The sequence below is a fragment of the Ascoidea rubescens genome, assembly GCF_001661345.1.
Source record: "Ascoidea rubescens DSM 1968 unplaced genomic scaffold ASCRUscaffold_3, whole genome shotgun sequence".
NCBI lineage: Eukaryota > Fungi > Ascomycota > Saccharomycetes > Ascoideales > Ascoideaceae > Ascoidea > Ascoidea rubescens.
Window position 1 is genome coordinate 1106763 of NW_017962915.1, and position 23647 is coordinate 1130409.

The following is a 23647-nucleotide window of genomic DNA, read 5'->3' on the forward strand; positions in this document are numbered from 1 at the left end:
GCAGACAATAGAGCCCTATCGCTCCTGCAGCACAAGGTTCGGCGTAGGCGCTATGCACGGTAGGCTCGCAGGAGGAGTGCGGTATAGGGTTTGAGACACAGTCAGCTGACATTTTCTTGAACGGGAAATCTCCAGAATAAAATTCCAAACAATGGGGGTTGCTCGCTGAATTTGAATTTGCAGGAAAATGTGTATATTTTTTTATATACTGCTTCTGTTTCTTTTTGTAGGCGCTGAGCGCTGGCCAATTATATATTTACATAGCAATTGTTAGTATTTTCTGAAGAGTGTTTTCTCTCTAATTAAGAAGTTATTTTTCACGTCCAACGACAATTGGAATTGTGGGTTTTATTGATTTCGACACCTTTGCAATATTCCATATTCAATTTAGGAATTTTAAAAGCTGTTTTTTTGGTGCTTGCTTAGTGATTTAGGATCACCAAGCTAAAAAAGTGTTACATTTTTGGGTGTGTTTGTATATTCCTCAAGATAACTATTTTTAGTTATTTTAATAAATTTTTTATTTATATTTACTATTTTACTCTTTTAATATATTGCTCGTTTTTTGTCTTGTTTGATTTTGGGATTTTTTATGATTTTTTGTGGTTTTTTGCCTTGTGTTTATGTTTATTTTTTTATTTATTTGGTTAACACAAAAGGATTTGGAGGAAACTTCAGAAGAGGTTCAAAATGTGTTCAAGGGTCTTTTGTAAATTTGGGTAGAATGCTGCCTGGTTTGGTAGAGGATTATGATAGAGTCTTTGGGTTATCTCCTTTTAGTTGCTAGTACTAAATATCAAAGTATCAAAAAATAGCTACAAAAATGGTTACAAAAATCCAGCGCCTATTGATGATTGATAATTGTTTATGATAAAGTGGTATAGTGGTATTGATAGCATTGGGAATTATTTATCTTTGAAATTCTGCAGGATGAATTAAAGACGTGTCAAGATTATAAATCATCATAAGAGTAATGACAATAAATCAATAATACTTCCACTTTATTCAATTAAATTTGAAATAAGGACTGAATTATTTTCAAGTTGAATTTTTGTTTTGATTTTTTAAAAAAACTCGACTCAAACTGACTCAAACTGACTCAAACTGACTCAAACTGACTCAAACTGATTCAAACTGATTCAAATTGATTCAAATTGATTCAAATTGACTCAAATTTACTTTAAAGTATAAGAGTGTTTAACATTTAATCTACATTTCCAGAATGAAGGGATTGTTTTTTGTTTGTTTATTTTTGATTAAACGATTTCAAGTTCAAGTTCAAGTTCAAATTCAAATTCAAATTCAAATTCAGGTTGAATGGTAATAAATATTTTAAAAGCAAGCCATGAAAAGTGGTTGAAGAATATCAAATAAAGATAAAGAACAGATGATTTTGAAATTCAATATTCAAACATGATAATGGAATGTTAAAGGTTCAAAAGAAAAACAAAGAAAAACACACAAAAAAAAAGAGGATATCGAAAAGAAAACGAAAGTAAAAGCAAAATGAGTTGGGAAATTTAAAAGATTATTTTTTATTTTTCTTGAGATTGTTATTTTTTTGCATTAATAATATTTGTGGGATAGATTTTCAAAATAAAGATCTACAAAAGTTAGGAAAAAGGACTAAGAAGTGAGAATGGAAAAAGAGGGAAAGGGCCATAGACGATGTTGGAATTTTAGAAAAAAAAAAAGGATTGAGAAAAACGCATTATGAAAAAGAACTTGAAAAAGGACTTGGAAAAAAGACATTTTCCAGCCTCAATTCTCAAATTTATTCAATTTGCTTCGAATTTCTCTAGACTTGAATTAAATCGAATTGAACCAATTTTGATTTTGTTTGAGTTGAGCTATTTAATTCCAAAGGGAATAAAATGGTAACATAAAATACTAAGCAAGTTAACGTGGTAAATTAAGAGAAATTTGTTTTTATAAACGAAGCCAAAAATTGGAAAACTTGGAAAAATAATAATAAAAAAATAATAAAATAATAACAAAAAAAAACATAAGATTGCAATAAATATTAAATATGCAATAATACAGCTTTGAAACCCAATTGCCAATTGTCAATTGCCAATTGCCAGTTGAATATTTTTCTATTTTTTTTAATTTGAGTAAAATGAATCAGCCAAATCAAAAGAAGTAATCAAGCTGAGATATAATGAATGGGCAAGTGAGTGGAATCAATAAAATCCTCGGTTTCTGGAGATAATAGAGCAGAGGAACAGAATACAAAGCAGAATTGGAACCAGAAAAAAAGGAAAAAGAATTGGGAAAACTGATTGGGTGAAATTTAGTGAGATTGGGTTAGGTTATGGGTATGATATTGGATGCAGAAACCTTAAATAGACTTGGAAATTGATTTGCAGGTTGGAGATAAAATTGTGAACAACAATTGTGAATAATACTGGCAATTCGCATTTCACACAATTTCAGGGAAACCTAGACTACTCCAGCACCACAAGAACACAGGCATTGAGCTGAGGGCACCACAACCAAAGCAGAAAGAGTGGCACAAACTGGGGGGAGCAGCAAAGAGGCCAGACAGCACCGGCAGCACAAACAGCACCGACAGCACTGGAAGCAGCAGCAGCAGCAGCAGCACCGGAAGCAGCACCGGAAGAAGCAGCGTGTTTACGTTTTGCCCAAGTAGGAAATCTAAACGGTCCTCGGCCCAGAAGCAGCAGAGCGTGGTGCAGCTGCTGGAGCTGGGGAAGTTTCCAGAAGGCTCCACTATAAATACGTCCCGTTCCCTCATGGATAAACTGTGCTGCACTTGCTCTCCTCTGCCTCTGCCTCCTCTGCTGCCTCTGCTTCTCGCCATGTCCTATCGCTCCTTGTCTGATCCCACCCAGAAGAGATATCACAACCAGAAGAACCCAGCCAGCCTTTCCACTCGCAACAGCATCTCTCCTCCCACCTATCTTCCCTCTGGCAGACTCAACATCGCTTCCCACAACAGTCCCAACGACGTCGACTCCAACTCCAACAGCCTCTCTGGCTCGTCCTCCAGCATTCCTGTTGGCTACTCCAACCCCTACAACTATCCTCCAGCAAACCCACAGTACAACCCTTATGCCTTACCTGGGCCTTCCCAGCCATATCCATACCAGCATCCTCCAAATGCTCCAAATGCTCCTCCACACATGCCCCAATATCTCCAGGGCCCTCCTCCTCCTCCTCCTTCGCAATTGCCTGTGCCCATACCTCCTGCTGGCCAGTATCCCTATCCACTGTCCTCCAACACCTCCCTCATCTACCCCAACCAGTATCCTCTCCCTTACACACAGCAGCAGCAGCAACAGCCCCTACCACACATTCCCCAGCAACAGTATCAGTCACAACAGCAAGCTCTGCTTCCTCACCTACAATACCCAACCCCTCTACAGCATCTACAACCTCATGTCCAGCTAAAACCTCACCAGCCTATACTGACTCAACTAAACCCAGTCCCAAATCAAGACAAAATTGACATTTCTCCAGAGACTCCCCAGTCGCCCTCAAAAAATCAGTTTCATTCAAGTACAAACAAAAAATCAATCAAGTTCAATCCTGCCTACAAAAATACTGTTTTTATCAACAACAAACTACCTTCAATACCAAATGAAGAGTCAAATAAAAAAAATTCAAAGTCAAAAAATAGCAAGCTACCTGCTCACCAATTTCTTAATTTCAATCCTGATAACTATATACCTCCCAATAGAATGAGCTATTCTGATCAACACAAAACAAAATCCAACCAAAAAAATCAATCAAGCTCTACTCAACACCAAAACCAAAGCCAAAATTTACTAACTTTTAAAAATCCAAACATTTTAAAAGAAATTGACGAATGCCATAAACTCCAACACTCAAACTCAAAAATTAGAGATAATTTTGAAAAAAAGATATCAAAACTAAATAAAGAACACCTGAAAAAAATAAAACAATTAGAAGAAAAATATAAAAGCGTTCAAAAAGCTGGTGATAAAGATATAAATGATCTACAAAATCATTTAAATAAATTAGGTGGTCCCTACAAAAATATCAATGACATTGCCTAATTCATTCTAATTAAATTAAATTAAATTAAATCAAATCAATTTAGTCAATTTAATCAAATTTAATCTTCTTATCATAATATAATCATAATATAATCATAATAATCATAATCATAATATCATTACACAATCACAATCATTACATTTGCTATTGTTATCGTTATCGTTATCATTTCCATTTCAGTTTCCATTTCTATTGTCATAGGCATTCTCATTGTTTTGTTAATTTTCTATACAGTTGCTTCATAATTATCATGTTTTTTTCATTATTTTTATATCATATTTTTATCATTTTTTCTCATTTTTTTTATCTCTCTCTCTTTGTTTCCCGTTAATTTTTCTTTCTTTGTTTTTACTTCGGTTTTACTTCTTTTTTTGTTTTTCTTTCCACTAGTTTTCCCAAAAGTTTTCTCTTATTTTCGTGTATTTGTTCTATATATTTCTATTTCTTCATCAACTCGTTCTCTCTTGTCGAAAAAAATTATGTCCCGCATCATCATACATTAACATGCATCTTCTTTATAAATTCACTGTTCTGGTTCGTTACCCGTTTTGAAATTTCAATTTTTTTTTTAAACTTTGTAAATTTTTTTCATCGACTTTTATATTTATATTCATTTTTATATTCATTTTTATCATCATAATTGTATAATTACTTGCAAACATGGCTAAAAGAAGAGTATGTTCAATTCGTTTATATTTTATATCATAATTTATTCATACTTCACTTCATTTCAATTTCTGGTTGTTGTTTTTTTTCTCTTTCATTTTAACTAATATCTATTTCTACCTTCTCCTCAAAAGACAAAGAAAAGAACTCACATTGAACCAAATGAAGACGAATTGGCTAAAATTCCTCGCTCAATGGTCATAAGACTTGGTTTAGCCCATAGAAACCATTCATTGGCCCAGCTAGTCAAGGATTTTAGAAACATAATGCAGCCATACACTGCCATAAATCTTAGAGAAAGAAAAACAAATAAATTAAAAGATTTTATAGTAATGGCTGGTCCCTTGAACGTATCTCATTTGATGATTTTCACTCAATCTGAAAAAGGTACAACTTCTTTCAAAATAGCTAAAATGTCCCAAGGTCCAACATTAAATTTTACACTAACCAGCTATTCTCTATCAAAGGATATAAGAAAATTTTTAAGACACCCAAAATCTCTAGCTAAGGATTCAACAGATTTTTCAAATCCACCTCTATTGGTGCTCAACGGTTTCCCTAAACCTGCAATCGCCCAGCCTTATGAAAAGACTTTAATAACAACCTTTCAAAACATGTTTCCCCCAATTAACCCCCAACAAATAAAAGTATCCTCAATAAAAAGAGTTCTTATTTTAAGCAAAGACCCCAAAACTGATGAAATCGATTTACGTCATTATTCAATCGAAACAAAACCCGTTGAAATCTCTAAAAATGTTAAAAAACTAATCAATTCTAAAAATGTTCACACTAAAAAAATCCCAAACTTATCTAAAATAAATGATATTTCAGATTTTTTATTAGATCCAAATTCGAACTCAGGTTTTACAAGTGATTCCGAGTTATCTGAATTAGAAGAAGATTCAATTGTACAAATTAGAGATACATCGGCTATCAGTGCTTCTAACACAATAAAAAAACATGACGAAGTTAAAGATGAAGATGAAGATAATATCCCAATACCTGAAAAATCTGTTGAAAATGATAAAAATGAAAATGTCAATAATGACAGTGAACCCAATGTGAAAAAGAGAGCAGTCAAATTAATTGAGCTTGGTCCAAGAATGAAATTTAAATTAGTAAAAATTGAAGATGGTAATTGTACTGGAAAAGTTTTGTACCATTCTTTGTATTCGAAAACCAAAAATGAAGTTAAACAATTAGATAAAATTCATGCTACAAGAGAAAAGGAAAAACAAAAGAGAAAAAAGGAACAATTACAAAATGTTCAAGTTAAAAAAGCCAAAAAAGATGCTAAAAAACTACGTCATAAAGAAAACTTAAGTAGGAAAAAAAACAATAAATCTGAAAATGAATCCCTGGATCCATCAGATACAGAAATTAAAAATAAAAATGAAGATGATTCTGATGAGTTATTTTCAAGCTGAAAAAGTAAAATAAAATAAAATAAAGTAAAATAAAATAAATAAAAAAAAGAGATAAAATATATTCTTTTTTTTTCTCATTTTGGTTTTAGTTCGTCTTTTGTTTTCATATAGTTTTTAATATCAATTTAAATTTAATAAAAAAAGAAAAAAACAACCAAAAAAGAATGCATTTATAATGTATTTATAACTTTAAAAATAAGTTTATAGAAGACACAACGCAACAAAACACAACACAATACAACGTAATGATAATGATAGAGAAAAAGTAAAAATAAACATGAGCATAAAGAAAATGATAATGATTATAATAGTAAATATTGAGGATGATTATTTAAGAAATGTCATTTATTGTAAATTGAGGAGTCCAAATAAGCTTATTGATATTAGTTGTTTCAATAAAATCTCTTTTAATTGTTAATGAGAATAATTTATTTGGGTTTTGAGCCTTCAATAATTTTTTATATAATTTTTTATTTAGTTTTGAGATTTGTAAATCATTATAATAAGATATAGTAGATGGATCAATATTAAGAAATTTTAAAATTGATTCCCCATTTTTAAAAGATAGTTTAAGAATTCTTTTTGGGTGATAAATATTATCCAAATTTACTTGATCAGACAATAAGATTGAAAAGGATAATTTATCTAAATTCTTTAAAGCATCTTGAAATAGTAATTTAAAGTTCTTCTGATAATTGTCAAAGCCAATGATTCTTGCTATAAATCTAAAAGTATGATTAATAATATCTAAATTATCTTCCAAATCAATCAATGAACTAATTGAGGTTTCAGTGGGTTTAACTGATAAATTGTTTTTATAAAAATCATTTAATTTCGACAAGGAATTATAATCATTTGATAATTTATCAGGAGTTTTTGATGCACAATTGCCAATTGTTTGTAGATGAGTTTGAGAAGAAGAGTATATTGAGCTTGATTGGAATTCATTAATAAAATCAATATTAAAATTTGGGCTAGAGTCTGTACTAGAGCCTGAATCAAATTCAATTGCAATTGGATTATTAGGGCCCGAAAGGGCACGTTGGGTGTTATTAGAGCTTGAAGAAAAACCATTAGTTGAATTAAAATCATTCATTGTTGGATTTTGAGTTGGCTGAGACAATAATAAATTTTGCGAATCAAGATCTAAAGGTTTAGGGTTAAATAAAATGTTAGTGTTGAATCTGTTTGGAGAGCTCTTTTGTACAAATTGTGATACACCTGAAAATGTTTTTCTAAATTTTTTAAAATCATTGTTGCTAAATTCACTAGATCTTTCATATCTTTCATGCGTTTCATTATTACTAGCATCACGCTTCATTTTGGGAGTAATATTATTGGAGGTAGACTTCTTTGTAGAGCGTAATCTTGAATAAAGAAAAGAGTATTTTTTTAAATTATTATTGAGCCAATCATAAGTGCAATCATCACGAATTCTTTGAATTAAATTATCAATTGATTGAGTGAGTGGGTGAGAATTTGGAGAAGTGCTTTTCAGATTTAGAAAATTTATGAAATCATTCTCAATGATACTTAAATCAATTACTCTCGCTTCAACTGAACCAAAATAGGTTTTTGTTTGGAAATCGATTAATAGTAATATTCCTTCATATTTAAGATCAATATAGTTTGCATTTAAATATGTATCAATTGTGAGCTTTCTCTTTTTTTGATATTGTTCAATAAAACCAGCAACGAGATCCTTATCAGAGGAAAACAAAAATAGTTTTTCGGAATTTAGATTATTGATAATGTATTTATAATGGCCAATCAAATTTTCAACATCGATTTCTTGCTTTTGAGGTAGAATAGTGTTTCCATTAGGAGGTGTTAAGTCAGTAGCTAAAACGAGGGAAGGCCTGTTATCTTTCCAGCTGGGATCTCTGTATACAGCCAACAACAAGAAGGGAAGAGTTAAAACTGTGTCACGAAGTAGCTGGAGTTCGTTGGGCACAGGAATCCCACTAATTGAGAAAGGTTTGGAAGCAGATTCCATGAAGCACAAGCAGCAAAATCCTCATTACTGCGTTTTTTGGGTCAGTTTCGGACGCGAAACAAAAAACAGACCCTGAAAAAATTCTTGAAAAAAATAAAAAAAAAAATAAAAAAAAAAAATAAAAAAAAAATCACGCGTTGCGCGGACCGTCGGGATTTTCTTTCCGCTGCCCGGCCTCGAGCGTGAAAATCCCGACAAAATTTTTCTATGCTTTTCTCTCTGGAGGAAGCTGAAGTTGGTGAAACTGAGGAAGAAGCTGAGGAAGATCGGAAAGGAAACAGTAAGCAATGATATTATCACCAGCAGAGAGATCGTATTTGAGAGACTCTCTCTCTCTTGAAACACCCATACGACCCGACTCAAGGCTAGTGGGCCAGTTCAGACCAATTGAAGCAGTCTGCAATTTTTTGCCCAACTTCAATGGATCTTCCAGGGTGAGGTTAAGTGATGGTAATGAATGTATCACTAGTGTTAAATCCAGTGTTGTGATAATCAGCTCCAGTTCCAGAGACGATAGTGTTAATTTAATTGATTTCCTGTTCAACATACCCGGCTACAGAGATGATTCAAATTTGGTGTCTAATTTGACGTTAACGTTTAATAAAATATTTAATAACAATTTTGATTATAGCTCTTTGAAATTGAAAAATTTCAAAAATCACTTTTTCAAATTGAGTATTGACATCCTATTCATATCCAATTCAAGCGATATTAATGACAACTATGTTCCATTGACTTTAATTAGTTTTTCGTCATATCTAGCATTGAGATCCACAAGGTTGCCATTGTTGATCAATGATTTGGAAAAAGACGAGGAAGATCTCAATATTGATAAAATCAAAACCCAAAAAGAAGTGGAGCTACCCATGTTTAGTGACGATTGGTCAGATTCAACATACCTATTTCCCACCTCGCCATCTAGCTCGACTGCAAATGCAAATCAAAGGACCCCACCATTGATCTTCATATTGGCAGTCATTGACGATAACTTATTTGTGGATCCCACCATCGAGGAGCAGTATGTCAGCGACAATGGGTTGATAGTGCCTTGGTGCTCAGGGAACATTATAAATCCAATAGAGTCGACCAAACTCTCTCGAGACCCCAACTCAGACTCAACTTCCAGCAGCACAGTCGGTTTGAACTACAACCACCTCACCAAGGGCATCTCGCTCGTGAAGGAGGTTGCAGCCAAAGTGGCCTCTGCGTTGGACAATGTGGTGAACACTTCAGACGAAAACGAGTTCTTGAACTCCATATTCTAGGCTCCATTAGTATATTCAGCTCCTTGCCTTTACTTCTCGGCCTTTTCTGAAATGCTCCCCGAGCGGGAGTCGAGCCCAGAGCCGCGTCCCGCTCAAAAGACGTTCTTCTGCTGCTTCTGCTTCCTCGTTCACACCAAAAGCTGTCTCCCAACGATGAACACTCCCGTAACCATTGACAAACACAGGAAGATAGGTGTTCCAGACATCGACAACGACGACGAGAGAGTCATCTTGGTTTCTTCAGACTGCCATGAGTTCATCATCGCCAAAAAAGCTGCTTCCATTTCTCCTACCTTGAAGGCAATGTTGGACTCTTCCTTTCAAGAATCAAAATCAAATCAAATTCAATTGCCTGATATCGACTCTCAGCTAATGGATGTCATTGTGGAATACATGTACTACAATCTAAAATATAAAGATGATCCTTCCAAAGCTCCCAAATTCGATATTCCCATCGAAATGCTATTGGAAGTATTAGTCGCTGCCGATTATTTGAACATTTAATCACCAAAAGTGCCCATGATACTGATTAATTAATTAACTTACTTGTTTATTGATTGACAGTCGAGAAATTCTTTCTTTTCATTTACTCGCTTTAATTTAGCAACTATTGTGAAAAAAAATGAAAAAAAAAAAAAAAAACATAAAAATAACCTCTAAAAAAACTAAAAATTAACTATAATTAACAATAAAAAGCAATAAAAAATTTAAAAAATTTAAAAAAATAATTGTACAATTAAATCAAGTGGAGTGAGAAGAAAACAAAATAATATAGTTGATATCTATGAGAATAATGTACAATATTCAGATAAAAAAGAAAACAAAGCAAACAACTAACAATTGAAAACAATAAATAAATAGATAGATAAATAAATAAAAAATAAAAAAAAAAAAATACTCACTTGATTTTAATAGAAATAAAAGTTGTAAATAGCACAAACAATATAATCATGGAAAGGAACTAAACGAAAAATGAAAAAAGAAAAAAGTTGAAATTGAAATTGAAAATTAAACCAGTTAATTTGATACTCTTCTATGATTTGGTATTATCCTCCTTCTCCGATTATTTATTGTTTAAAAACCATCCTTTAATTAGTTTCTCTTTATTAATTTCCCTCAAATTTTATTGTTTCGATTTCTCTAATTTTATAGATCTCTTCATCACCAACTAAATTTTCAAACTTTTTTATTAGCTTGACTAGTTCATTAGATTTAAATTTATATTTCCTGAAATTTTTTTTAATATTTTTCAAAAAATCATAAATTTCTGTAGTATCTTTGATTTCTAATATGTTTTCCTCAAAAAATTTGAATATGCTTAAAAAAATCCGGAAAACTTCAATTTCTCCCTTGAGACATATTATTATATCCCAACATTTAAACAAAATATCAATTGGCAATATATCAATCAATAAAGTTAAAAACCAATTAATCATTATTGAATTCAACTCAATCTGTTTATTCACAATTAAATGTCGGTTTAAATTGGGCAAATACTTTGCAAATAAATTTCCAAATATCTCTAAATTAATTTGAATTTGTTTTAAATCCGGTTTGAAAAAATCAAAAACTAAAATATTTTCAATAATATTAATAAAAAACCAAAATGCATCTTCCTCTTTGGGAAAAATTAGTAGCACAATCGCTACAATCAAATTCATTCCCTGGCAATACCCAATATCGGGATATTTTCGATTAAATGCAACCAAAATATTTCTCAATTTAACGATACCAGGTCCCTTATCCCCATGGAAAAAAATATTGTATGGCATTGTTCTATGGATATCCAATTGTATTTGGGATTCAGACTTGATAATGCTTTCAATTTTACTATTTCTTGAAACATCTGACACTAAATCACTATTGATATCATTCATCAACAAATCATTATATTCGCCGGGGATAATAATTGATTTAGAACCTGAGCATTCTTCCCAAATTCTTTGTCTTAATTTCATTGGTATTCCATTGTAAATCAATTTTTTAAAGTCTTTATACAATTTAAAATAGTTGTTTTTCAAATTACTACCAAATAATCCCAAGAGATCATCATTAATAAAATCAGTACTATCTAAAATTTCGCTTGAAGGAGAATGGATTGGATTAACATTAAAAAGCTTAATTTCTAAATCCTCAGAAGACGAATCACAATCATCCATTTCATCAAATTCTTCATAAACTTTTCTAATTGGACTGAAAATATTTATGGAATCATAGTTTTTAATAGATTCATTATTTTTAACTTTATTATCTTTTCTATCCAAGTTAAAATTTGAATTTAAATTAAGATTCGAATTTGAATGTAAATGTAAACGTGTGCTTGGGCTTGAGTTTAGGTCTGAGTTTGAATTAGAATTAGTGTTGGAAGCAAAGTTACTTTTGGAGTTGATATTATTATTGTTATAAGCGATTGAAATTTTAGTGAAAAATTCATTCCATTTATACTGAGTTTTTTGTAATTTCTGATCATGTTCTTTAGCTATTGTAATTAAGTTTTTGGTAGTGAGATAAAGATTTTTTTCCTTTTCTTTATCGATTTTTTTATTTAATAAAGTATCAGTAATATGATTCAAAGAGCCGGTTAGCGTATTATTTGGAGAAAATGCAAACGACGAATTTGAAGTTGGATTATTTAAAAGGTGGTCGTAATCATAAAAACAACCATATTTATCGACTAATTTATTATGAAGATTACTGATTAAAGTTGGTGGTTTCTCATTATTGGGGATAATATTATCAAGTTCAACGGGTAATTTAGGAGTCTTTGATAAAGTCTGTAGGCTAGGTAGAAGATAATTTCTGTTCGATTCAGTACTGTTGGAGGTGATTAAGTTTGAATTTTGATTTGAATTAGGTATAGCAATTGAATGTCTACGAGTTATTATGTTTGAATCTTGATTAAAATTATTATCGTCAGTTTTTTGTAATTGGGGAAGTAAATTTGTTGTATTTGCACGAAGAAGGGTTTTGGGTGGAATTGAGTTGAAGTTTGAATTTGCATGAGACAACCAATTGGCAAAGTTTATAATAGAATTATTTTTAACTTTTGATATATTTTTTTCATTACCATTATCATTACCGTTATCATTATCATTATCATTATCATTGTCATTATCATTGTTATTGTTGTTTTTATTATTATTATTATGATTATTATGACCATTATTAATGCTTTCATTGTGATTATTATTTATATTTTTAAATTTTAAATTTTCAACTATATCATTAATTTTTTGATTGGAGTCTAAATTTTGAGAATTATAATAATAGATATGGGTTAAAGAAGATGAAGATAAGGGTCTGATTGGAGAAAGAAGTTGATTAAAGTCTATTGTACTGTTTGAGTTATTATAATTTGATTTGTTTGAATGTAATGAATTTAATGAGTTGATAGATTTGTTTGGGTTATGATAAGTAGTGGAGGTAATCCGATCAATTGAATTATTAGAATTATTAGAGTTATTCGATAGAGTTGAGGTGATTGATAATCTATTTTTTTTAATAAAATTATTGAATTTATTAAAGTTGAAATTTAGAAAAGAAGAGTTTCTTTTTGAGATTGAAGTGTTTGATATTTCCAGAGTTTTTATTGTTTCAGATGATTCTAGAAGATTTGGAGGGATTTGAGTATTGGGAGCTTTCAGAGATTTAAGGGCATTGGTAGTTATTGGGGTAATTTTTGGAGTAGTTTTTGAGTTAGATTTAGGAATAATATTATTATTGATTAATAATTCATTTGAAAAAGGGAAAGGAAAAGTGAAATGAGGTAGTGATGTTGATCTTTTATGAGATAATGAGATAATCAGAGAGTTTTGTATATTTGATATTGAGGTTGATAATGAAGTTGAGTTTTCAATTGAGTTGTTAATTGAATTGTTGAATGAAGTATTTCTTGAGGTATTTGTAGAAGTGTTTATTGAATTGTTAAATGAGTGGGGTATTGAAGTTGAGGTTGATAGGTAAATTGGAGTTTTGACAGAATTTGGAGTTGATAAAGTTAGACTGGTAGTTGGGGATGATTTAAAATTTGTATTTAAAGACAATGGGATAGATAATTTTTGGTTTAATTTTTGGTTAAATTTTTGATTAACGTTTTGGTTAAATAATTTTTTATTATTAAGTTTATTGATAAAATTTGGAGAGGGGTTGCTTCTTGATTTCTGATGAATAATTTTAAAGTTATTACAGTTGTTATTATTGTTATTGTTATTGTTATTATCATGACGGTTATTATTAGTATTATTGTTAAAGTTTTTATTTATATTTTTATTGCTTTTGTTATTGGTGTCGTAATAAGTATTCCTCAATACTCTTAAATTTTGTAAATAGTGTATATCAAGTTGATTTAATTTATCATTGATTTTATCAGAATGATTGTTGTGGTCATTGTTATTGGTTTTGATATCGATTAGGAAATTGATTTTTTTTTTGTTAAAAAAATTTGATAGTTTTAGTTCATTAGATTTAAAATTTAAATTGTTAATTAATTCTTCAATTAGCTGATCTTTTGAGACTATGACTTGAATTAGGTTCTGGTTAATTTTGTTTATTTCGTTGATATTTGATATGATATCATTAATGTAGTTGTTTATATTATCAAAACTGTTGGAAGTTAAGATGGTCACTGGCACCGAATCAATTGAAGAGATAGAAGGAGATGAGAAATGAGAATTATGAAAGGATTTGTTGTTGAATTTAATTTGGTTATTGTTGATGTTATTGGTATTGGTGTTTGTATTGGTGTTGGTGTTAGTGTTGATATTGTGTTTGATATTGCTTTTGGTATTGTTGTTGTTGTGATTATGGTTATTTTGGTTGTTTTGGTTGTTTTGATTGTTGTTTCTCAAGATGCTCTCGATCCTGTTGGAGTTGTCAATGGTGGGAGTGTATCTTTGCTTGGTAGATAATACAGACATGTTCTCTACAACAGATTCATGACAAGCAACAAAGAAGCAGAGGAAGCAAAGAAAGCAAAAGTGGAAAGATGAGCTAACGAATCACAGATCAATATACAAGCAGAATGGGACTTCGCTAGTGCTCGAGTAGCTGGAGAGGAAGGAGTAATGCTCAGATAAGGCTGTAGTGTTGTTCAGTATCGAGAGGATGCTCTTCTTTAACATAGACACTTCTCTAACACTGTTTTCTCTTCTTCAGCACTTCCTCCTCCATCTTTAACCCATTCAGACTCTTTTGACTTCGGGACCACTCATGTGCCCCTTTCAAGTGGGAGGTTTAGCATGATGTAGACACTGCACATGACCTTCATCACGCATTTCAGATCAGCTTCCCTGCACCATCGGCACTTCCTGTGCTGCGGGACGCCGTCAGAAGCCCAGCATTGCTCGTCTGCCATATTCGGGATGGAAATCATTGTCTGTGAAATATTATTCAATATGAAATAATATGAAATAATAATACTCAACCACTCAGTATTCCAGTATGCAGTCCAGCTATTCAGATACTGTTCAGATACTGTTCAGATGATATTCATGTATTTTCTGGCAGCCCTAGCACTGCTTCCTGTTGGAACACTGGTGCTATCGAAAGCAATGGCTCTTCTTTTGAGAGATTTATTAATTAATTTTATTTCTTCTGGCTCATTTAGGGCATTTTTAACTCTTTCCTATTCTGTTTGTTTAACTCCTTCTTGCTTTTTTACTCCTTTCAGTTTTTTTTCTTGTACCTGTACTTCTGCTTATTTCAATTGGTGTTTCTATTCCAGTTTCTGTTCCTATTTTTACAAGCACTTGGAATGAATTAAGTCGGGATTCTCCTGGTACTCGCCATATGTAACCCACATTCTTTTGAATGTACTTAGTCCTCCCAAGATGCTGCCTCCAATCCAGGTACTGTATTTTCTTTCAGGAGGAGCATATATTTTAATTTTGGTTCTCTTCATTGTGTTGTTCTTCAATTCAATCAACAATCGATCTCCAAAGCCCTTTATAAGTGTATTCCCACCACTCAAAACAATGTTTCTATATAGCTCATTTCTCAAATCTAAATCAATCTTGTTAATACTCTCAAGTATCATATCTTGTATAGGTAGATATTCAGATCCAATTAAATCTGGCTGGAATAGTATTTCGGGACTTCGAAATCTCTCTGTTCCTACTCGGATTATTTTCCCATCTGGCAATTTGAAACTTTCATATTTTTCCATGGCATTGCCAAAACTATCTTTATTAATACCAAGGTTATCATGAGCATCATGGATATTACTGTCATTCCCCGTATTGCTATCATTTGTGTTATCATTGCTGGCAGTATTGATATTTGCATTACTACTGCTATCAATCCGCTTGCCAATTATTTGCTGATTGATACCAGTATTTATATTAGTATTCCGGCCAAGAGCACTTATCCCCCTATTGCTCTTGCTTCTGACATCAATGCTACTGGTGCCACTATTTGAGTTCCTCATTGTCAACCAATCTCGTTCTTCTTGTCGAGGGTCTCTTGATATGTAACAACATTTCTCTTTGATGATTCGGACAATCTCCTTTTCTGCACTCGTTTGCAATATCACTCCATTTTTTCGTAATAGCAACTGCAATTGCTCCGTTATATCTCTTCCTGCCAAATCAATTCTCCTTATAGCATTTGGCAACGAGAATCCTTCATAAACTGGCACACTGTGACTGACTCCATCTCCACTATCCACCACCAAGCCCGTAGTCTTTCCCGACGAATATAACGACAACACTGCTTGGATACTAAAATATATTGCAGGCGAATTAAACGTCTCAAAGAACGTCTGTGCCATTCTCTCTCTGTTTTTCCTGGGATTTAATGGCGCCTCAGTTAGCAACACTGGATGGTCTTCTGCTGAGATTCGTAAATCGTTCAAGTAGATGGACTGCCATAGTAGCTCCATGTCGTCCCAATTATCAATTATTCCATGGCTGATGGGATATCTGATCTTCAACAACCCCCGGTTCTCCTGTGCTTTGTTGCCTATGAAGTTGTCGTCCTCAATGGCTCCTGCCATAACTCTGCTGTACTTGGGTCGCCCAACGATAGCTGGGAGATAGCTCTTGGGTCGTTCTTCGCCGGCAAACCCAGCCTTGATGGTTCCTGAACCATTATCAATCACCACTGGCTGGTTCAATAGTATGTTCAACGATTCAGCCTGCATCTCTCGCTCTTCTCGCTCTTCTCCCTCTCTTTCCTCAGCTCTACCCAACAATCTACTGAAAACACACTCAGAAGCTCATAAAAAGCCCTGCTTAAAGTTGAAATTTGTCAAACTTCCGTTGTTCAAATTCCGTACCGCGGATACCCCGGATTTCTACTTCTATATTACACTGATATTGGTGTTTTTAATTAAATGGCTCTTATATTTATACACTTTCAATGTTCAAGAGCTCTTTGATGTTGTACTCGAAACCCAACTGATCCAACTTCTCTTGCTTTTTGTCCAATCTCTTCAACTGCTCCCTCTTTAGCTTATTCCACTGGTTTAGTTTTCGTTTTTTCTCCGATTTGTTATTATAAATGCTTCTCCATGGCACAACTTCAAACTTCTTGTCGCTTCCTTTAAATAGCTCATCAACACTATGTATTTTGAACGATTTCAACAACTCGTCGTTTATCAAATTACATTTCAAAATATGGTTGAACACCAAGTAATTGTTCATCGTCTCGGCTGCAATCTTAGCCACTTCCAAATCTTCAAACTCAATAAACCCATAATGCTTTGATTTCCCAGTCTTCTTATTACGTGAAACTCTTAATTTTGTTATATCTCCAAATTGTGAAAAATATTTCAAAAGTTCCTTTTCGTAAAAACCATGGGGTAATCTGCCAATATAGATTACTCCCTTTTTACTCTTACTCTTAGTCTTGTCATCTTTGCTTTTATTAGTACTTGTAATCTTCTGTTTTTCGACTTTGTGTTTCTTTTGACCTTCAGCTTCTTCTAAATCCAATTTTGTTGGTTTCTTTGATTTCTCATCTTTCACCTCTAAATCGGAATCCGAGTCTGAGTCTGAGTCTGAAAATCCACCAAATGAATTATCCTCGTCGTCATCACTGCCTTCTGAATCCTTAATCTGATAGTCGCTATCGTCACTAGATTCACTTTCAGAATGACTTTTAGAGAATTTCAATTCATCTTTATTCTGAACTATTTCATCTTCACTCTCACTTTTCCTTTCTTTTTCAATCTGCTTTCCAATCTTCTTTTCAATCTTCTTTTGATTTTCGATTTTTTTAACTGGATTCTTCCTTTGTGATGATCCTTTATTAATTACTTTCCTAGCCGCTTTTCCCATTGCAAATACCAATACTCAATACTTGATTAAATCAATACAGAAAATGAAGAAAATATTTCCACCTCAAAATAAAACTAAAAAAAAAATTTCAAATGAAAATTAAAATTTCAAAAAAGGCGGTGCGTGTGTTCAGCCACTAATTACTGTATTTGTCAAAGATTTCATTTGCCACAATCAGTTTTTAAGACCCGTTTTTTGATTTTCGTTATTTCAATGAAATTAAATAAATTAAATACAATTAAATACAATTAAATACAATTAAATACAATTAAATTGAATTTGAATAACCTTTGAAGAATTCAAATAAAGCCAACCGGTTATTTTCGGTTATACATCACATCGTACTGCTAGCTAATCAATTATTAATAAACCCTGCTACAATGAATTCAATTGGAATTGAGGAATCAAGCGATTCGTCAGATGGATTTGATTCTGAAATGGAAGTATGTTTATCAAAAAGAAAGATACTTGAATGGGAATGAGAATATTTTCATTCTCATTCTCATTCACATTTGGTATTAATTTCGTGTTTGTATTTTTGAATATTGGATACTAATTGAATTTTTTATAATAATACCATCAATAGGATGTTTATATAACAGTCGAGGTGCCTTTAATCAGCGAATCTTTAATCACAACAAGTTTCGAGACGTTTCATCCTGGATCTCGTCCTGTTTTGAATCAATCACAAAATCATAATAGATCTTCATATTCAAAATATGTGAGCAGCCAGTCAGAAAATCTAAAGAAAAAAATACCAACTAAAAGAGACACTAGGAATCGAAAAAACAGTACCGATAAGAATAATGATTACAATGACAGCAATAATGACGATGAAGATGAAAATGATAATGAAATTGGGGATAATGAAATTGAGGATGAAATTGATAATGACAATGATATTGATAATGAAAAATTGAACTCTAAAACTTTACCACCAATAAATTCAATTTCAAACAATTTAGAATATCCATTCAACTTTATAAAGCCTACATCGGTATTACAAATTTCTGGATTAGAAACTGAGCACCCATTATTTAAGATTGACGATAACTTTTTTAGAGGCAGCTGGGAGAATTTAGTTGGAACTGAAGTGTTTGTAAATGATAATGGAGAAAATGTATTGCCTAATGGTGGAGTTAAAAGTCGAATCAAGTTGCAGTTTGGAAGTTTTAAGAAAAAAAAAAAAATTTATGGAAAAAGTGAACATAAAAATGGTGAAAGTAATAAGGATAAGAGTGTGAAGAGTGGTCATAGTAATCATAAGAAAAAGACTAATGATGATGATGATGAAGATTATGAAGAAGAGAATCAGAATGATGACAGAATTGACAAATCCGGGATAAATCATGAAAAGTCGGTAAAGTCATTAGCAAGAGTGAATTTGTATGAAAATGCATTGAATTTAGCAGAAAAGCTTGAAAAGGAAGATATGATACAACATAAGAAAGATAATAAGTAGCAAGAACAATAAGGATAATGATTTTAAAGTGTAAAATATCTACTAGTATTTTTTTTATTTATTTTACTTACTTATATATATAAATATATATGATTATATATAATTATATATAATTGTTATAAAAATTAATAATTAAAAATTAAAATTAGATAGTATGGAATCCAACATAAACATAAATAACGATAACGATAATGATAATAAAACTCAATAAACATAAAAACAGTAAATTAATAAAATGTAATGATTAGAAAAAAACATTAATTAAGAGGGGTAAGGGATTGTAAGATAATAGTCAAATAGTCAACCAATGAAAAAAATAAAATATTGTTTGTTTGTTTGCTTGTTTTATATTTAATGGCTAATACCTTCATTTAAGGCAGTCATTCTGACAATTTGCAGCTCATTATCAAACAAATCATCATCTTGGCCAGTTGGTAAAGGGGAGATTATAGGGTGAGTTGGATACATTGTTTGTTTTTTATTTTTTGGATTCGAAAAGTCGTCAGCTTCTTCGATAGTAGAACTTGAAGATGCACCAGGCATGAAGATGACTTTTGAGTTTGCAGATTTTGCCATGTTTTGCATGGCATCAAGGTATCTAATTTGCATAGCAGGTTTACTAGCCAAGATATCAGCAGCCTTTCTCATTAATTTGGCACTTTCAACTTCGGCTTTAGCAGCAATGATTTTACCTTCACCAATTCTCTTTGCTTCAGCAGCTAAAGACAAAGAATTGGAAACATTTTCGGGTAAGGATAAGTCCTTAATAAGGATGCTCTCAATGTGGACACCCCATTCTTTAGCAGTTTGAGAGATTAGATTTTCCATATCAATGGCAACCAATTCTCTCTTCTCAATGATCTCTTGCAAATTTTTACCACCGACAACTTGTCTTAAGGTTGTTTGAGCTCTTTCATTCAATGCAGAGTTTAAATTGGTAATGGCGAAAGCAGCTCTATGAGGTTGGTTGATATTGTAGTAAACGACAGAGGTTATCAAAACCGTGACATTGTCCTTTGTGATACATTTTTGAGATGGAACCTCGATATACTGGATTTTAACAGAAAGGGAGATCAAATCCTCACTGATGATATTAACTTTGGTTAAGCCAGGGTCGACAATTTTGTACAATTGACCGAATCTGGTGATCAAACCAACATTTCCTTGCTCAATTGACTTGTATGGATTAGAGCAACAACAACAGGGAACCAAACCACAGGCACCAAAAATCTCACCAGCGAATGTTAGAAACTTGCTATAGGTGGAAACAGGAGAAGAAGGCTCCCACTCATTGGCAAAGGACTGTTGGATGTCCTGGGTCTGTAAAACCTGACTGGAATCGGCATAGGTGTTAGGAGGTTTGACAAAGGAGTCCTGGTCGTTGATAATAGCGTTGTTTTGGGAAGATGAATTGGGGTCCATGGTGCAGTTGGTGATGAGGAAAAAAACTCAGAAGCACGAGGAGAGGAGGCCTTATATATCAGATCAGATCATATCGAATCGGGCTATGCAGGACGGAAAAACGTCAATACTGCGTCCGCACAACTGAAACATGCAGCCGGAACCTTCCGATCAAAGCCATTTTCATGGAACCAATAGCACGGAACAGGCGGAAAACTGTCACGGGGTCCAAAGAAGGAAATGGCATGTGCTCAAATCAGCTCAAGCACGTGGCTGCGACGCGAAACACGTTTGGGCTGAGTTTTCGTGATTTGTTCCGTCTCGGTATTAGATGGATGCGATGAACTGGCTGTGCTGCTTGTGCTGACTGTGATTCAACTGTTATGCCCACAATGGCCTCTTTGAAGATCTACAGACGCTCTGAAAATGCCACCATTCCCACCAGAGGCTCTCTTCACTCGGCTGGCTACGATCTCTACTCCTCGCAGGACACTGTTATTCCAGGCAGAGGACAAGCTCTAGTCTCCACCGACATTTCAATGGTTATTCCAATTGGCACCTATGGCAGAGTTGCTCCCAGATCTGGTCTAGCTGTCAAATATGGCATTTCCACTGGCGCTGGTGTTATTGATAGTGATTATCGAGGAGAAGTCAAAGTCATGTTGTTCAACCACAAAGACGAAGCTTTTACTATCAAGAAGGGCGATAGAATTGCCCAATTGATCTTGGAAAAGTATCTTGTAGCCGACATTGTGGAAATTGATCTCTCTCAATTGGATCAAACTCTGAGAGGCGAAGGTGGTTTTGGTTCTACTGGCGTTGGTTTGAAAAATTAAGCGCAATTGTACATCCATATTCTTATTCATACTCATAATCCTCTTCTTAACCAAGTTGGCTCCCATATTTTAACTACTTTACTCATCTATATATATTTACCATCTTTTAATTAGGTTTCAATGCATACATTTTAACAGGATACAACTCTCTTGGTAATCCTCTTTGTCTCTCTTCTGCAATCAATTTCAATCCGGCTTTCTTAAATATTTTCTTAAAACTTTTATCCGACCTTGTAACTGAACTGTCTAAATCATCAAAAGAATCATCAATTCCCTGTATGTTATTCTCTTTTACTATTATGGTCCCGCTATTATCTGATATAATTAATCTTGTTTTACAGTACTTGAGAAATTTAACTAGCTCATCATCGGGTAAATGTCCAAGACACCATTGACACCAAATTATCCAGTATTTTTTCTCATTTTTGACTTTAATCTTGGAAAAATCCTGCATTCCAATACAAAAGATCTCATCAACTTTCCCATTTTTAATCAACTCTTCATTTTCTATCTTCAATTGCTTTACAAATGATGTTATAGGCTCTAATAAATCACAGTAGTCACAAACTTTTGATAACAAATTTTTGGTAACTCTACCAATTCCTGCTCCTATTTCAATCCCATATTTAACTTCACTGGTCTCCATTCGGCTACCCACTTTTTTTAAAAAAATTCTCGACCCAATTATATCAACTTTTGGCACACATGTTTTTTCTCCAAATCCTCCAAGCACTCCATCAACTGTAGCTGGAACATTTGCCCAGTATTCTATAGCATCTTCATAGTTTATCAAACTGTCAGGCTTAACAGGTGTGTTATTATCTCCTGTTATTTCTTCTTCAATTTGTTTCTCTATTTGTTTAGCTGGCATTTTTAATATTTTATAATATAAATATCATCTTTTTGAAATAATATATCATCTTTATAAAACTGTTCCTGATTTGAAAAATCAGGAAAAATAGTTACCCGGAAGTATACTCTAACATCAATTATCATTTATAGATTATCCTAAGCATTCGTTGAATCAAGTTGAGCAATTGACCATTATAGATTATCCTTTACAGCTTATCATTTGTAACTTATAATAAATACTAATAAAAAATAATAATAAAAAATAATAATAAAAAATAATAATAATTAAAGACTAAATGCTGTTTTACTTAATTGATATTAAAAATTATTCAACTAGCATTAGTTATATATGTAGATATGAATGTGAATGTAAATATAAATGTAAATGTAAATGAAAAACTAAAAACTAAAAACTAAAAGCGAAAGATTAAAAAAAGAAAAAGGGAAAAGGATAAAGATTAAATTGTAACTGAAAGATCAAATTGATATTGAGTTTAAATTTGAAATCAATTATAATTTTAACTAATTTTATAGCCTATTCTACTCTATTCTATTCACATAAAATCATCAAAATCATCATAACCATCATCATCATATTTAGAATAAGGCTGAATCAGATCGTTATCCTTTTTAAAACCACCTCCAAGATTAATTTTTCCCTTGACTTTCTTTTTTCCACCACCAACTGAGGCTCCTCCAGTTTTGGCTAGTCTAGCTTGTCTTTCTGCCGCTGTCTTTTCTTTAACAATTACATTAAGTGTCGAAATCACTTTTCGAATGTTCTCAGAACTTAATTCTTTACTTAAATCCCTAATTAGCCCAATTGCTAATTGTGAGGAATAATTCAATGACGACTTCTTAGCTAATGGAGTCAATGTCGATGATAATTGTTTTCTCAACTTCTCATAATCTTGTTTGCTCTCGGGATCAAAAATTGGATGAACAGTTAATGGGGTGTCAACTGTAAGTTCCTGTTGTGGTTTAGAGCTAGAATTCTCAGAAGCCTCCTTTAAAGCTTTAGCTTTGGGATGCTCGTTAATGGCATCGTCGTCATAGTCGTCAGCGACTCCTAAGGTTCCAAACAAATCAGCAGCATTGTTGAGATCCGACTCCAACTGCTTCTCCTTTAATAGCTTCTTACGAGTAGCCTCATCTAAGGTGTCTACCTCCAACAACACTCTGTCATTGGAACTGGTCTTTTTCGAGCCCTTCTTGCCTTTGGCAACAACTGGAGCCTTTGGCTTGGGCTTTGTCCCTTTAATAGCTGGTTTCTTCTCTGTTTTGTCGTCTTCGTCATCGTCCCAGGCAAAGTCGTCCAACAAAGGCTCGTCCAAGTCGTCCTCCCAGCTGTTGATGATGGTAGTCTTGGTCTTTGCAGGTGTCACAGAAAAGTCGTCGTCGTCCCAATTCATTCTCGTTGGC

The 23647-nt window shown here is 32.8% G+C and overlaps 13 protein-coding genes across 13 annotated transcripts; 6 read left to right on the forward strand and 7 right to left on the reverse strand.

The window, feature by feature from the left end:
* Positions 1-2569: 2569 nt before the first annotated feature.
* On the forward strand, positions 2570-4274 carry ASCRUDRAFT_74942 (uncharacterized protein; the record flags this gene model as incomplete). The annotated part of the gene is made up of 1 exon (XM_020192879.1): positions 2570-4274. A coding segment is annotated over exon 1 (1046 nt), but the record flags the coding sequence as incomplete, so codon positions are not given.
* A 430-nt stretch (positions 4275-4704) lies between these two features.
* On the forward strand, positions 4705-6137 carry ASCRUDRAFT_7139 (Brix domain-containing protein; the record flags this gene model as incomplete). Its single annotated transcript, XM_020191927.1, has 2 exons — positions 4705-4719; positions 4845-6137. 2 exons carry the CDS (start codon positions 4705-4707, stop codon positions 6135-6137), a joined length of 1308 nt encoding a protein of 435 aa, XP_020048897.1.
* Positions 6138-6303: 166 nt separating this feature from the next.
* On the reverse strand, positions 6304-8277 carry ASCRUDRAFT_136405 (uncharacterized protein). Its single transcript, XM_020189106.1, has one exon. It carries the CDS (start codon positions 8131-8133, stop codon positions 6469-6471), a length of 1665 nt encoding a protein of 554 aa, XP_020048898.1. The 5' UTR covers positions 8134-8277; the 3' UTR covers positions 6304-6468.
* Positions 8278-8420: 143 nt separating this feature from the next.
* RRP42 (exosome non-catalytic core subunit RRP42) lies at positions 8421-9398 on the forward strand (the record flags this gene model as incomplete). The annotated part of the gene is made up of 1 exon (XM_020191930.1): positions 8421-9398. The coding sequence occupies one exon, from the start codon at positions 8421-8423 to the stop codon at positions 9396-9398; it is 978 nt and encodes a 325-aa protein (XP_020048899.1).
* A 153-nt stretch (positions 9399-9551) lies between these two features.
* Positions 9552-9902, forward strand: ELC1 (elongin C; the record flags this gene model as incomplete). The annotated part of the gene is made up of 1 exon (XM_020190352.1): positions 9552-9902. The coding sequence occupies one exon, from the start codon at positions 9552-9554 to the stop codon at positions 9900-9902; it is 351 nt and encodes a 116-aa protein (XP_020048900.1).
* Positions 9903-10044: 142 nt separating this feature from the next.
* On the reverse strand, positions 10045-14598 carry ASCRUDRAFT_85186 (TBC domain-containing protein). Its single transcript, XM_020194891.1, has one exon. The coding sequence runs from the start codon at positions 14312-14314 to the stop codon at positions 10505-10507; it is 3810 nt and encodes a 1269-aa protein (XP_020048901.1). The 5' UTR covers positions 14315-14598; the 3' UTR covers positions 10045-10504.
* A 537-nt stretch (positions 14599-15135) lies between these two features.
* Positions 15136-16536, reverse strand: ASCRUDRAFT_32043 (actin-2; the record flags this gene model as incomplete). Its single annotated transcript, XM_020190324.1, has 2 exons — positions 15136-15578; positions 15807-16536. The coding sequence occupies 2 exons, from the start codon at positions 16534-16536 to the stop codon at positions 15136-15138; spliced, it is 1173 nt and encodes a 390-aa protein (XP_020048902.1).
* A 205-nt stretch (positions 16537-16741) lies between these two features.
* On the reverse strand, positions 16742-17674 carry ASCRUDRAFT_32590 (rRNA-binding ribosome biosynthesis protein NOP15; the record flags this gene model as incomplete). The annotated part of the gene is made up of 1 exon (XM_020190373.1): positions 16742-17674. The coding sequence occupies one exon, from the start codon at positions 17672-17674 to the stop codon at positions 16742-16744; it is 933 nt and encodes a 310-aa protein (XP_020048903.1).
* A 267-nt stretch (positions 17675-17941) lies between these two features.
* Positions 17942-19173, forward strand: ASCRUDRAFT_12606 (TFIIIC subunit 6 family protein). Its single transcript, XM_020188945.1, has 2 exons — positions 17942-18117; positions 18261-19173. The coding sequence occupies exons 1-2, from the start codon at positions 18055-18057 to the stop codon at positions 19134-19136; spliced, it is 939 nt and encodes a 312-aa protein (XP_020048904.1). The 5' UTR covers positions 17942-18054; the 3' UTR covers positions 19137-19173.
* Positions 19174-19290: 117 nt separating this feature from the next.
* On the reverse strand, positions 19291-20575 carry ASCRUDRAFT_74949 (slipin family protein). Its single transcript, XM_020192880.1, has one exon. It carries the CDS (start codon positions 20556-20558, stop codon positions 19488-19490), a length of 1071 nt encoding a protein of 356 aa, XP_020048905.1. The 5' UTR covers positions 20559-20575; the 3' UTR covers positions 19291-19487.
* Positions 20576-20920: 345 nt separating this feature from the next.
* Positions 20921-21373, forward strand: DUT1 (bifunctional dITP/dUTP diphosphatase; the record flags this gene model as incomplete). Its single annotated transcript, XM_020190376.1, has 1 exon — positions 20921-21373. The coding sequence occupies one exon, from the start codon at positions 20921-20923 to the stop codon at positions 21371-21373; it is 453 nt and encodes a 150-aa protein (XP_020048906.1).
* TAE1 (N-terminal protein methyltransferase) lies at positions 21292-22257 on the reverse strand. The gene has a single exon (XM_020188946.1). It carries the CDS (start codon positions 22242-22244, stop codon positions 21480-21482), a length of 765 nt encoding a protein of 254 aa, XP_020048907.1. The 5' UTR covers positions 22245-22257; the 3' UTR covers positions 21292-21479.
* A 331-nt stretch (positions 22258-22588) lies between these two features.
* On the reverse strand, positions 22589-23637 carry HCR1 (translation initiation factor eIF3 core subunit j; the record flags this gene model as incomplete). Its single annotated transcript, XM_020191048.1, has 1 exon — positions 22589-23637. One exon carries the CDS (start codon positions 23635-23637, stop codon positions 22780-22782), a length of 858 nt encoding a protein of 285 aa, XP_020048908.1. The 3' UTR covers positions 22589-22779.
* Between the last annotated feature and the right edge of the window lie 10 nt (positions 23638-23647).